At 44.4% G+C, this 14614-nt stretch overlaps 1 protein-coding gene across 5 annotated transcripts in view; it reads right to left on the bottom strand.

Annotated features, from left to right (window-relative positions):
* The window catches only part of Acsm5 (acyl-CoA synthetase medium chain family member 5), a 47914-nt gene extending 34289 nt beyond the window's left edge, over positions 1-13625 (bottom strand). The window contains exons 1-3 of one of the 5 annotated variants that reach the window (XM_038334834.1): positions 13516-13625; positions 10381-10546; positions 8122-8341 (exon numbers count right to left, since the gene is read on the bottom strand). In XM_038334834.1, coding sequence (XP_038190762.1) covers positions 8122-8322 — 201 coding nt within the window. In that variant the 5' untranslated portion in view covers positions 8323-8341; positions 10381-10546; positions 13516-13625. The other 4 variants (XM_038334825.1, XM_038334847.1, XM_042055647.1 and 1 more) reach the window with 4 other exon arrangements.
* Positions 13626-14614: the final 989 nt, after the last annotated feature.

The following is a 14614-nucleotide window of genomic DNA, read 5'->3' as shown; positions in this document are numbered from 1 at the left end:
TGATTATCCTTTTGCATTGAGAATTAGTGTTTTTAATAAGCCAAAGATTCAGTTATTATTTGTCTGGTTTCTGGATTTGGTATCATTTTATTTACCACTGAAGTCAATCTTTATTAAGAAATCTGAAGGTTTCCTTTTGGCCTTGTATGACTTTAATAAATGACTCAATTTTCTTTCCTACTTCTTCAATTCTGTTTTAAGCATTCAAAGCTGCTGCATGGCATAAAACCAGGGTACGGACATCATAAAGAGATTGTCTTTCTACATTAACATACTCTTCTTCTCCAAGAAGTTGGTCTTGAGAGATTCCTATACCTCTAGCCCTAATTTGTTGTTCAATGGTCTCAGTCTCATCTTTCCACCAAGTCCTACATTGTAATTGAGGACCAGGTTCTAAGCCATCTATAACCAAGTCTCTCCAGTTTTGAGGGATAGTTCTACTATAAGTTGACTATGAGTTTAACATCTGCTTTACAAAAGGTGAATGCATGCCATGTGAGACTATCACTTGTGGCTAGACATCTTCTCTCTTCCACTGGTCCCCTGGACTGGTTCTCCTGCTCTAGTAAGGAGAGATACTGGTTCAGCTGTTCCTGCAGCTGCTTATGAAATAATCAGTGGCTAATATATTAAATATAATTGTTTGGACAATAGCTTAGACTTCTTTCTGACTATCTCTAACTATAAATTAACCCATTTCTATTAGTTTATATTTCACCATGAGGCTTATGACTTGTTACCTTGCTTTCCCAGAAGCTACAGGGTGTCTCCTTGACTCGGTTTACTCTCTTTCTCTCTTTGTATCTTTGTTTGGACTTCCTGTATAACTTTACTCTTCTAAGCAGTTTTCTCTGTGAAACAATTCTGAAGGACCATCCTGTCTTATCTTAGAAAGTTTAACAGTCACTATCCTGTGGATCCTGTATGTCCAGTTCATACAGCATACCATCAAGCAGTCCAGGCAAGAGCATTTTCTTGCCTAAATGGCTAGCCTTGTCACACTGAAAGCAAATTCCATAACAAGTTTCTTCAATACACATCATCCTCTCTGAAGTAACTGGTTCTGCCAGAAGCAGATATATCTCACAGTTGAGAAAAATTTAAGTTTTTAAAACATTTTAAATGCCATATTTCTTAGGTCTTTGAAGTGTTGAAGATTATCTATTTACCTGAAATATATCTTTGTATATCTAGAAAATCTAATGAATATGACTAAAATTTGATTATTATAAATGACTATTAATCTCTATTTCTTAACTGTACATTACATTTTAAATGAGCTGCATAGACATAATACCTTAAACAAGAGTAGAAATATATACATGTGTGTGTGTGTGTGTGTGTGCATAAACAGTATAACAAAATTGACCTTAAATTTGTATCAATAGCCGGGCGGTGGTGGCACATGCCTTTAATCCCAGCACTCGGGAGGCAGAGGCAGGCGGATCTCTGTGAGTTCGAGACCAGCCTGGTCTACAAGAGCTAGTTCCAGGACAGGCTCCAAAGCCACAGAGAAACCCTGTCTCGAAAAACCAAAAAAAAAAAATTGTATCAATAGATGAAAATCCATACTTTGTAAAGTATTTATTTCTATATCCCCCCTTTTTAGAAAGAAATTGGCTGTGACCATTAACCATTTATAATCACCCCTCTAAAATGAAAATTAACATTTATAAATAGTATTTTTGATATTTGGGCATAGTTTTCGCCAAACTGCTTCATGCTGTTTGTTGGGTGAAGTACTTTTAGTCTTCACAGAGACCTTTCAGGGGCTCTTGTCACTTTATAGTTATAATTTTCCTTGTTACCAGACTCAGAAAAGAAATTCACTAAAGAAATGTAATGTATGAAAGGTTGAGAGACATAAAAAGATAGTTTTGGTAATGCAGGTAGGAATAGAAAGTGAATTATGTACAACCTTTTTGATTTACCAAGATAGGATAGATTTGGAGTATTTTCTCTGAATTTGTCAATTGTTAATTGACTAGACATTATTGACGTATTTATTGGCTGTATATATTGTATATACTTATTGTATTTTTGTATATAGTTTTTCTTATATTTATTATAACATTCTTTCCTTTAACATTTACAATAAAAAAGGAGAAAAACAAAAAATATGGCGATATCTTGTTTGTACAAATAAAGTTTGCCTGAAGATCAGAGGATGGAGCTAGCCAGTAGCTAATCAAAGAGGTCTGGAGGTCTGTACAGACAGACAGGAAGTGATATGCCTGGGCAAAGTGTTGGGAGCATTGAGACCCCAGATCCTGAGTTTCTTATAATCCCCTGATCTGAGTGCCTACAGCTGCTCTGAGCACGAGACCTCAGGAGTTCCTGATTGCAGGAGAGTGGTTTCTGGTGGGTTTGGCTGAGGCATGGCTATCTCTGTATAATCTGCCCCTGAACACAATAAAGGGGGCATTCTTGGGGAATTCAAGGATGACCCGTGTCTCTGTCTCTCTGTCTGTGTGTATCTGTGTATTTTAACCTCCTTCCCCTTGCCCGAATCTCGCGAACTGGGTGCCAGCACGCTGAATGCAGACACGGGGCACGGTGTGTGGCAATTGGAGGTTCCCACCTCCCACCGAGATATTGGCATAGGAGGTGCCAGCCGAGATATCGGGAAATAGGGAACGCTGAGAGGTCACCCTCAGAAGGTGAGGGTGGATTGGGGTATGGTTAATCCTGACGTCCTTCACTCGGTTTGGCAGCAAAGCAAAGTCCAACTGAGAAAGAGGGGTAAACGAACAGGGTTGTCCCAGGCCGAGGGAATGTATGTATTGGGAAAAGATAGAAAGAATGTATATAGCTTAAAAAGATAAATGTGTACAGATGTATGATATGTTGATTGATTATGTTGTCTTTTGTGTTCTGGACTGGAGAAAGGCATTTGATTCTAGGAACTGCTAAGAAAGGTATCTTGACTTTAAAATATGGGCTTAAGAATTTGATGTTTTGGAAAGGAGGATTTTGTTTTTGTCTCCACAGATGATGAGAGCCTAAGGATTTATTCGATATTCATGTGGTTTGAATCCCCGAGACCTCATGAAATGTTGCAGTGGAGTGTGAGCAGCAGCCGCTCTAAGGCCAAGTGGCTCCAGGCGATGGGCGCTGAGGGGCTGCGACGCATGCAAATCCTGGGACCTGCCTCAAGGACCAATGAGGACAGAACTTAGGTAGGCAGAGAAGACAGAACTTAATGCTGTGAGGTAGAAAGCAGAGTCAGAGAGACGCCATGGATCCTCTGCCTGAGATAAACACTGGTTAGAATTTTTCCTGGTAAGCCTCTGCCACGTGGCAATATACAGATTAATAGAAATGGGTTAAATTAAGATGTGAGAGCCAATAAGAGGCTAGAGATAATGGACCAAGCAGTGATTTAATTAATACAAATTCTGTGTGGCTATTTCGGGGCGGCCGGGATGAACAAGCAGCCCTCTCCCTTGCAAAATGTCTGGTTCTGAATATCTCTATGATCTGTTTCAATAAGCTTTTCTGAGGCCTGTATCTTGGTACGCATATCAACCACCTTTTTTAGAGATAAACCAAGAGTTATTAAGATTATAATTAACATTATGCCCATCTCAGTTAAGTTTATTATCCCTTCATTTAATTGATTTAATTGTTCCAATTTTAAATCATGCATTGTGTAATATACATAGACCAAACTCTCTCCATTGTAATAGCTTTCCCCCCTTTTTTGTTTAGTTTTGTTTTTTGTTTTTCGAGACAGGGTTTCTCTGTGGCTTTGGAGCCTGTCCAGAACTAGCTCTTGTAGACCAGGCCGGCCTTGAACTCACAGAGATCCACCTGCCTCTGCCTCCTGAGTGCTGGGATTAAAGATGTGTACCATCACCACCCAGCATGTTTTCCACTTTTAACATGGGCAAAAAACTTTCTCTTTTAAGTAATTCCTCCTTTTAAGAATTCCCAATTGTCTCACTAACTCTGCCGATGATGATGATGAGGAGGAGGACAGGAAGCTGACTGCTGCTTTGTCAAACTGTAGAAGCCTGAGTGGGCTTCAAGGCAGCAGCCAGAGAAGAGGACCCAGGGAAGGTCACAACCCGCCAGGAGAGAAGAAAGGAAAATCTCGCCAGTGGGGCAGTGATTCAGGCCATGTGTAGCTCTGGCCTATGCTGGTGGCTGCAAAGTCACAGGCAAGTGACTTTTTCATAAATTTATGTACCAAAAGTTGGACCGGATGTAGCATGAATTCTAATTGGTGTTAATGCTAAAAACCCAAAGTCAGCTATCAGGGGTGAAAGCTGAAAGATCAGAGAAGCAGAGCATCCAGCTACTAGAATTCTTTTTTATTGATGTTTATTGAGCTCTACATTTTTCTCTGCTCCCCTCCCTGCCTCTCCCCACCCCTTCGATCCTCCCCTAAGGTTCCCATGCTTCCAATTTACTCAGGAGATCTTGTCTTTTTCTACTTTCTACTTCCCATGTAGATTAGATCTATATAAGTCTCTCTTAGTGTCTGCATTGTTGTCTAAGTTCTCTGGGATTGTGGTTTGTAGGCTGGCTTCCTTTGCTTTATGTTTAAAACCCACCTATGAGTGAGTACATGTGATAATTGTCTTTCTGTGTCTGGGTTATCTCACTCAAAATAATGTTTTTAGCTCCATCCATTTTCCTGCAAAATTCAAGCTATCATTTTTTTCTGCTATGTAGTACTCCATTGTATAAATGTACCACACTTTCCTTATTCATTCTTTGGTTGAGGGGCATTTAGGTTGTTTCCAGGTTCTAGCTATGACAAACAAAACTGCTATGAACATAGCTGAACACATGTCCTTGTGGCACAATTGAGCATCCAGATATACCCAAAAGTGGTATGACTGGGTCTTGAGGAAGGTTGTTTCCTAATTTTCTGAAAAATCACCACACTGACATCCAATGGGGTTTACCAGCTTGCATTTCCACCATCAATGCAGCAATAGAACAAAGACCTCAACATAAATCTTATAGAATCTTATAGAAGAGAAAGTGGGATGTACACTTGAACACATTGGCATAGGGAATCACTTTCTAAATATAACCCCAGCAGCACAGACACTGAGAGAAACAATTAATAAATGGGACCTCCTGAAACTGAAAAGCTTCTGTAAAGAAAAGGACACAGTCAACAAGACAGCCTACAGAATGGGAAAAGATCTTCACTAACCCCACATCAGACAGAGATCTGATCTCCAAAATATACAAAGAACTCAAGAAATTGGACACCAAAAGACCACATAATCCAATAAAAAATGGGAGTACAGACCTAAACAGAGAACTGTCAACAGAGGAATCTAAAATGGCTGAAAGACACTTAAGGAAATGTTCAACATACATAGTTATCAGAGAAATGCAAATCAAAACAACTCTGAGATTCCATCTTACACCTGAAAGAATGACCAAGATCAAAAACACTGATGACAACTTATGCTGGAGAGGTTGTGGGGAAAAGGGAACACTTCTGCAGCCACTAGAATTCTTAACTGTACAAAATCCTCAGACCAAAAAGGGTGATCCTGTCCCTGCACATCCTCAGACTGAATGCACTGAGCTCCTGTCTCCTCCCACTTTATATTCCTCTCCCAGCCCAGCCATATCCCTTACTGTCTTTACCTCCCTAGTGCTGGGATTAAAGGCACCTGACTCCTAAGTACTGGGATTCAAGGTGTGAGCTACCACCACCTGACTCTGATTCTCTTTTAGACTGGATAAATCTTGTGGAGCCCAGGGTGGTCTTGAACTCAGAGATCCACCTGCTTTTTTTCTCCAGAGTGCTGGAATTAAAGGCGTGTGCCACCATTTTCCTGGCCTCTGCGCCTAACTAATGTGGCTCGCTCCTCACTCTAATCACCCGGCAAGCTTTATTTGTTACAGCACAAACAAAATATCACCACAGGCTTCCTGGGAATAGACTTTCTTACTGGTTAAGTTCCAAGCTGTGTCAAATCTAGACAGCCTTGTAAAACTAACAAGTCAATTGGCTGTCCAATACCAGGTGATCACCCCTGAAAACATACATACAAGTAACATTCTGCAGACCGAGAAGGTTATATTTAGGAATGTGTGTGTGTGTGTGTGTGTGTGTGTACATAAACATATAAGCATGTAACAATGGAAAACGAAAACATGAGGCGTTTGGAAGAGAACAAGGAGGGGTACGTAACTATATTACAATCTCAAAGGTAAAAGAAAAAGATGGGGTGTAACACCAAATAATGACAGTTCTTCGGAAATGAAGCTTTGGAAAAGCTTTGACAGCATTCTTGGCCTTCTGAGACTGCCCAGCTCCACTGGGGGCAAGGGCTGCTGTTTTCTAGGTGACTAGAAAGTTGGGTTAGGACCACGAGCTTAAAATGCCTCGAGGCTCACGGTTGCAGCCAAGGCTCAGTGAAGGCTGTGACAAACACTGGGCTGCCAAGGGCTCCGCTTGTTCTGAAGATGCCGATCCTGAGTCCTCTTCGGTGTTGTCTTCATCACCGTGGCTTTCATGAGGCTGAGAACTTTGGAAAACCTGGCTTCATTTTTATGACTTACTCCTGCCTATTTTGTTTTTATCATCAGAAGACCACTAAAAGGTCAGGAATTATGGCAAATAACTTTAATGGCAACAACTGGGAAGTTAAGCCAAAGGATTATTAGTTCAAGGCCAGGCTGGGCTATGCAGCAAAAGTCCTGTCTCAAAGAAAGCAAAACAAACACCAAAACAAAGCTCCAAATTCAAAAACAAGATAAAACATTGGCCTAACAGGTGCAAGGCTCTGGACTTCATCTCCAACACTGGAAAAGAAACACAAAGAAGGGGAAGGAAAAAAAGAAAAGAAAAAAAAGGAAAAAAAAAGAAAGGGAAGGAAAAAGGGAAATTCCTCTAGAATGGGAAAGAAAAGAGCTTACTCTTTGCTGTTAGCTAAGGCTGGAGCATTTGGCCTGAGTCACATGTGCTTCTCATTCAATGCTCATTACAGCATGGGGTAGCGGATGCCTCGTTTCATAGTTCCACACGAGAAAGCTAATGCTCAGAGATCTTAGCAAACTTGCCCAAGTTCACATTATGTTTGTGGAGGACGCATGTCTAGACTGCAAAGGCTGTCTCTGAGTCTCTGTCTTTACCAATTTGCCATATTCCATGGTAGTGTAGCATTTCTGTCAACTGGTGGCAGCATTGGCAAGGTTGAAAGGAACACAGATAAGACAGCCTGTAATCATAGCACCTGGAAGTCTGGGGCAGGAGGCTCGCCATGAGTTCAAGGCTAGGTTGAACTACAAGTTGGCTATAGTTCCAGGCCAGCCTGGATTTCAGTTTAAGACTATCTCAAAAACAAAAGCAAAAACAAACAAACAAACAAACAAAAAAACATACTCCAGAGGTAGGCAGACAGATCTCTATGAGTTCAAGACTATCCTGGTCTATATAATAAGTTACAGGTCAATCATAGACCTGTTTGATTGTTGTTGTTTTTGTTTTGTTTTTGCTTTTTCAGAGCAAACAAACAAAATTAATCCTAAAATTTTTTTGGAATCAAAATCTATATTCTCTTATTAGCAATAAAATATTAGCATCAACTATAATACAGAGAGATTTCCATAACAGGCACATAGAGAGGGAAAATAAAGAAGCGTGTGCAGATAAGAGACACGATGAAATCCGGATTTGTTTGTTGTTTTTGTTTGTTTTTGTTCACTACTAGGTGAAAAGCCAGGACCCTGAGCTCCTGTTTCTCCTGCTCAGGAGGGAGGTCTGTAAGAGTTAGAAACAGGCTATCTTCAAAGCAAAGCTCCTTCTGCTCGTCTTGGGTTCCACGGCAGGAGGATGAAAAAGCATAACTGCCCTGTGTGGTTGGGGCTCAGGGACGGGGACACGGTAAGTGCTGTGTAAGGTGTGTCTGGTTCATACCGCCTGGGTCAGATCTGGTCCCTTCAGGCTTGCGTGCTAGCTTGAGTCAAATTTGCTCCCCCACCCCCACTCAGGCTTGAGGGCTAACAGTTTGAGTTTCAGGACTTGCCAGGCTCTCAGGTCACAGTGTTAAAATGCCCCCTGTCTTACAGTTCTGGGTCTCACTGCAGTGTCTGAGAGACTTCAGATGCCCTGGTGGGATGCCAGGGCAGGGTGAGCCTCACCTTTTCCAGCTGACTCCACGTGTCCAGCACGTCGTGGGCAAAGTTGAAGTACTCAGGTACCGGCTGTCTCCCCAGGCTGATGGCTTCCCAGGTGGCCACAGCCTCAGGGACAGATGGAGGTGGTGGCTGCCCGTGAACCCTGCAGATGCCCCAGGAGCTCCTCAGAGCCTGGAGGACCAGGCCTCTCCGCCATAACTTCATGTCGTCTGTTGCCTCCTGCCTGTCACCAAAGAGGAGAGACTGTGGTCTTGTGTTCTTGATTGGGTTGAGGAGGAGTCTATGACCAGCTCTGAGAGCGCCATAGCTCATACTGATGGTAGGACACGTCACTGGCTTCATTCAGCCATGACACTGTACAGGAAGGACTCTCCTACCTCTCCCTATGTGGGAGTCTGCATGTGTCTGAGGTCATCAATTCAGAGCCCACTTCTCAAGGCCCGGGCCTTGAAAGGGATCCCTCAGTAACAGTCATTTGGCTACTGTATTTAAAAACTTTAACATGCATGTTGTGTGTTTGTGTGTATGGGTTGTGTATGTGTTCAGGTGCACGTGTTCATGTAAATGCAGAACCTTGACTGCTGTCCCTTAGGCATTGACTTTTGTTGTTGTTGCTGAGACAAAGTATGTCATTGGCTTATATGTAACTCACCAGTTAGGCTAGGGTGTGCCGGGCACGGCACCCTAGGGATTCACCATCCCCAGCTCTTCAAACTGGGTTCTGGGATCAACTTAGGCCCTCATACTTGCAGGGCAAACACTTTATTGACTGCATTATCTCCCTAGCCCCTTCGCAGATATTTTAACTGTTTTAATTGATATACAGTCCCACAGATTTAGGGAGCACACTGTGACATTTCAACTAATTTGTGCAGTGTGTGATGGTGGGGTCGGTGTAATTAACATAGCTGTCACCTCCAACAGCCCAGCACTGCCCAGCAGAACAAATTATTAGCCACACACGCAACTCACAGCTTTCTACTTCTTAGATGCAGAAAAGTAAAAAGAAACAGAAGACAGTAATTAGAATAATATAATCTCTTACTTACCTGGGCCAATGAATAACTTTATTGCTTTTACATGGCACCCTTGTGAGAAGAAATCATTTAGGAGATACTTGTTTTTTGTACAAAGACTGCAAAGGCAAGGTGCACTTCACTCTAAAGTGCGTAGCTGGGTTTAGACCAGCTGTGTGTCAAGTGCCAGGAGTGGGCGGTGGCTTGAACAGGGCGGGGCCAGCTGTGTGTCAAGTGCCAGGAGTGGGCGGTGGCTTGAACAGGGCGGGGCCAGCTGTGTGTCAAGTGCCAGGAGTGAGCGGTGGCCTGAACAGGGCGGGGCTGCTTAGGGTCTGGGCCTTGGAGCATGCGTGGTCACCAGAGTCTGTGCCGGACACACAGCCTCAGCTGCCATCTGTGAGCGCCACTCAGCGTGTTCCCGGGATCCCAGACATGTCTGTAGCCTGGGGACACTCCCAGCTTCAGTCCCTTGGCCCAAATTCTTCTAGCAATCATGGAACAGGGCCAGAAGAAAACAATGAGCGTGTGTTTCAACCACAGGAGGATCCCATCCCCACTACCACTGACCGACTGTGAAAAAAGCACGGTGGGAAAAAAAGCTATAAACATTAATTTCACACCAATACATTGCCCAAGCTCCTGGAGCTAACCATTCATGGTCCTGTAAGCAACCGGGAATAAACACACCGGGTTCCAGAAAAAAATAACTTAAAAGAACAAAAGTGTCAGCGGGAATAGTTGAGAAGAAGAAGGGGATTGGTGGGGTGGAAAGGCATAGAGGTGGGGGTGGGGATGGTTTTGATGAAAAAGCAGCTTCTATGTGTCTGAAAGAGCTGTAGGGAAGCCTATTCTTGTGTATAATAGCATATGCTTAGTCAACAATAAAAACTATAAAAAAGCTTTTCATTACGCCTGACATTATCTTCTACAACCCTGCCGAGAATGGTACTTTCCCCAAGAGAGGAAAAGCGACGCCCAGCCTTCACTTTCTAGGAAAGCCTGCGTTCAGCCTCTGTCGCAGCTGCTAACCCGGGATTTAGGGCCTCGGGATCCCCGGCATTACCCCAGTATTCTGTCCCACGCCTTTCCCTTTGGCTCTTCCCTCCTTGGGGGCCGAACTCCCGCATCTCCAGGCCTTTCCCCACACTTTCCTAAAGTCGCTTCACGCTGTGTTTATCCTTGATTTAATCACTAAAGACCCCTGGGCAGGTGACACCTGCCGGTGAAGGATTTCGTATTCAGTTACCTGGTTTTAAAATCCGAGGCGGACACAGGGCATCTGCTCTCGCCTTCAGCAGCCGGGCAGACCGGAAGGCTCCCAAGAAGCTTAATCAGAGGCTGATGAAGAAGAAGCTTACCCAGAGGCTGATGAAGAACGAATTCTGACCTGGAGCCTTAGCCCCAAATGCAGCCTGGAGAGAGAAGGATTAGAAGTTAGCAGAGAACATGCAGCTTCAACTTCTAACAGGACAGAACATCGTGAACCAGCGAAAGTGGCTCCCTGCCAGAGTTTCCCAGGCAAACAGTGCCTGCAAGACTAAACCCTGACCTAAACTCTGCTTCCGCAGGACTGGTGCCTTTGCTCCCTGGAATTAGGTCAATAGCCTGAAACAGGAATGAGAACTTTACTCTGCTTTAACAGAAAGGACAAAAAACCAGACCCAGGCTTGTTTCCTACTTGAAGCACTTCACCGCCCCTACCCCGCCCCTCTACCCGGTCCCTACAAGATTAAAGACAGAAAATGAATGCACAGTCTTGCTAAGGACGAGAACAAAATTGTTGGAGTTAATGAAATGGCTCTTGGATGGGGGCCAAGGCAGCACAACTACATAAATTTACTGGGGGGGAGAAAGAAGAAGAATTGGATCTTATCTAATAAAGCTGTTGAACTTAGATAAAAAGCCTTCTAAGGCTCTCAATTTCTGCAAGGGTCAAAGTCAAAGTTGTGACACTGGTTCACAGCGGGCTGCTTCCTTGAGAACAGCAGCAAAAACCTCCGCTCCCTAGCCCTTGAGATGCCACTAGTGTGGCTATCTATCACCAGAACCTGCTCTAGAAGCTTCCCAGTTAATCTGTGTCCTGGCCTCCCCACTGTGATCTGTTTGAGCATAGCACTGCAGCATGCCTGTGTCTTCCTGCCTAACCATTCCATCTACACGAGTGCTTCTCAACCTTCCTAGTGCTGCTGCCTTTTAATACAGTTCCTCATGGTGTGGTGGCCCCAACCATATAATTATTTTATTGCTACTTCCTAACTGTAATTTTCCTACCGTTATGAATGTAAATATCCAGTAAACAAGATATCTGAGATGAGACACCCTTTCTCCCCCTCCCCCCAGTCAGGACCCACAGGTTGAGAACCATTTTTCTGCTTGATTTCCTGCCATAAGGCTCTCCCTCAGACTAGAGCTGTCTCCTTCAGCCATACTTCCCCACACCTCCTTGGACCGCCATTTCTTGCTAGCTTTTCCTTTCTATCCTAGCCCCCTTTCTAACTCTGTATGTTTTCAGTTAATTTGCTGTGTTTATCCCCTTCGCACGTGACCTTCATGTGGCTGTAGCTGCGGGATCCTTTGAACTCCCGTATCCCCGCACTTAGAAAAGTTCTGCATTTGGGGGAGCTCATGATTATTTGTAGAGTTCACAAGCAGCAAATGCAAAGATTCATTCAATAGTTTTTCACCGCCAGACACAGTGCTGGGGTGTTCCATGAGTAATGGCTACAAACTGATTTCTGACACCATAGGTATGTGCTAGGCAAAGGAAATGGTGTGTAATTTAGGAGGTGATCAATGCCCAAGATGGGGGTGAGGCTGTTACCATGTTATGCAAAGTAATTAGGACAGGGCTAACTGGGAAAGTGAAGCTTCATTTGACTGGAAGATGCCAAGAGAATGAGTCTTGAGTATCCCTGGGTAAAGAGCTCTCTGACTCGGAAGACCGCAAGCACAAAGGCCCTGCTGTAGGAATGTGGGCATCGTATTTGAGGAAGAAATGGTAGATGTGGCTGGCGGACAGCCAAGGGAAGAGTGTGGCTCAGTGGTAGGCTAAGAGGTAGAGTACTTGCCAAGTATGTGCAAAGTCCCGGGCTTGATCCCCAGTACTTCAGAAGGGGAGGAGAGAGAGGGGGAGAGGATGACTCAGAGATGGGTAGTGGCGGAGAGGGAAGAGGGTGCTTATGCCTTCAGTACACTCAGCTGCTCATTTTGCACCTGTTAGTTTGTTTAACCCTTTCCACACCCAGAGAATTCCACGTCATTGAACAGTGGAAGAAGCCACACCTCAGAAAGAGTAAACTACATGTTTATGGTCACATTGGTTAGGGCAGTGCTGGGACTCAATCTCCAATTCGTAGACATGCAGACCCCTACAATCAATTCAACTTTCAGTCCTATGGAAACTCTGGTCCCTGGTGTTCAAGGGTACACTCTTTTAGCAGGGCTGCTCTGCCAGGCCCCTCTTACTCAACAATGGCCCATTCTTCTCCAACCCCTCAGCCTGGTTCTCTAGAACCCCAGAACTCAGAGCATTGTTCCAGAGGCATCTGTGGCTTCCATGCACTTAAGAAGTAACTTCACTTTTGCTTCTGGGTTTCTTGAGAACACCCATTAGCAGACAGGTCCTGCTCTCATCACAAAGGGGAACTTAAGGCCTGCTCTTCAGACCCCCACATCCCTTCCGAGGTGCCACGGAGCTGACTGCCCTAGTTCAACTTGGCCCAACAGCCTGAGAGTGACCCTGCTCCTTCCAGGTATGAGCTTGCTCTGATTGACAGGTGTCCTGCCTTCTGTTTAAGATGGCTACACATTAGGGTCGGTGCAATATCTTTATAGGCTCAGCATAACCCTACCCCAGACCTCTTAAATCAGAACCTACTGGGTTTGGAGTCAAGCATCACTATTTGTGAAAAACTCCACCAGGAAACTGTACTGTGGAGCGGTAACTGAACACCCACTCAAATAGATGTTGTCGTGGGAATTAAATGAGGCCATCTAGTCACTTCAAGTCACTGAGCATCCAAACAGGGCCAGGCATGGGTCTGGGAGGTGGGGAAACAGCCATGAACAATTCTGTTCGCTTATATTTAACAACTTTAAAGATCCAGCTGCAGTGGTGCTTTATTTGAAATCTCAGCACTTGGGAGGTGGAGAAGGTGGGAAAATCATGCATATCTAATCAGCGCGGGCTACCAAGTGAGTTCCAGACCAGCCTCGGCTACTTAGTGTGTCCATGTCTTTCAAAAGAAAATTCAAAAATGAAGCATAAAGTACCCAAGCAAACAAAAACAGACTGAAATATGGAATAAACACCGGTTATTGGGAGGGCAGAGTGTTACAGGGGGAGGTGAAGGAGGCGAGCAGGCTTTGTAAGACTCCTCACCTGATGGCTGTTTTCTGAGCAGGAGTGGCTCCTGGCACCCATGGGTGAGCACTCTCAGCAGGAGACTTCTATGCAGGAATCTAAACAGCTTTAGGAGTTGCAAGGGGTGAGATAAACAAGTTGTAGGCAGAGGCAAAGTCCTAGGGTGCAGTTGGGGAGGAACCGAGGCCACAGGGCATTAAGGACAAGGTCTAGAGACATTGGACCCAAGAGAAAAACACAAGTTTTGGACGATTCATGCTGGCAGATCACAGGAACCTTTCCAGAAACAGAAGTGACTTGGTTTAGTTCATATTTAAAATGGAGATCTTTGACCACTGGGTGTCTGTCAGGGATTGAGGACGACAAAGAATAGAAAACCATCAAGCATCACATGGTCTGGATAAGAGCCAATAGCGGCTGGGATATGGGGGCCTTGGTGAAATCTGGTGAACAAAAGCCCACACAGAGACTGTTGGAGAACATCCCTTTAGTGCCAGCTCTTCTTGCCAAGGAAGGGTCTCTTTCCAGTCACTCCCCCTGAATTGGGTACTGACATTGAATGTGAGCTTGGAATTTTTAGGACTGAGCATGTGAGGGGTGCTCAGGTGAGAGGGCTCCAAAGGGGCCCACAAAGGATTCAGGCCACAGAAAGAGGCAGAGACAGAAAGAATGAGGTCCATACCCAGGTAGTGAATGGGCAAGGCAAGGAAGAGGATATAGATGGCTTAAGGCACAGTGTCTGCATGGATGCAGAGTTTGAGGATCTCCCAGAGATGATGTAGAGGCATGCTTAGGTTCAGGGGACTCTCCTTAGAAAGAGCAAGAGGGACAGGAAGTGACGGCCTGGGAGGGGGATTATTTCCTCTTTACTCCTAGAGAATGTAAACAGTTAATTTATTTGCTTGCTTTAGCCCCATATCCCCTGAACAAAGCTTTCTATCATCACCCTGCTTTAAAGGCTAAACTGTTTCCTTCCTCTGTCATTTTTCAATATTTCCTGCCTGCTTTTCTCCCTCAGTCCTTATCAGCTTCTTCTTTGTCTTGCCTGCTTGTTTCCTGGCAGAACACAAAGACTCTAATCTGTTTCATTCATTTCTGTGTCTTCTGTGCTTAGAAG

This window comes from Arvicola amphibius, chromosome 1 (assembly GCF_903992535.2).
Source record: "Arvicola amphibius chromosome 1, mArvAmp1.2, whole genome shotgun sequence".
NCBI lineage: Eukaryota > Metazoa > Chordata > Mammalia > Rodentia > Cricetidae > Arvicola > Arvicola amphibius.
This window is presented reverse-complemented; position numbering and strand designations above follow the sequence as displayed.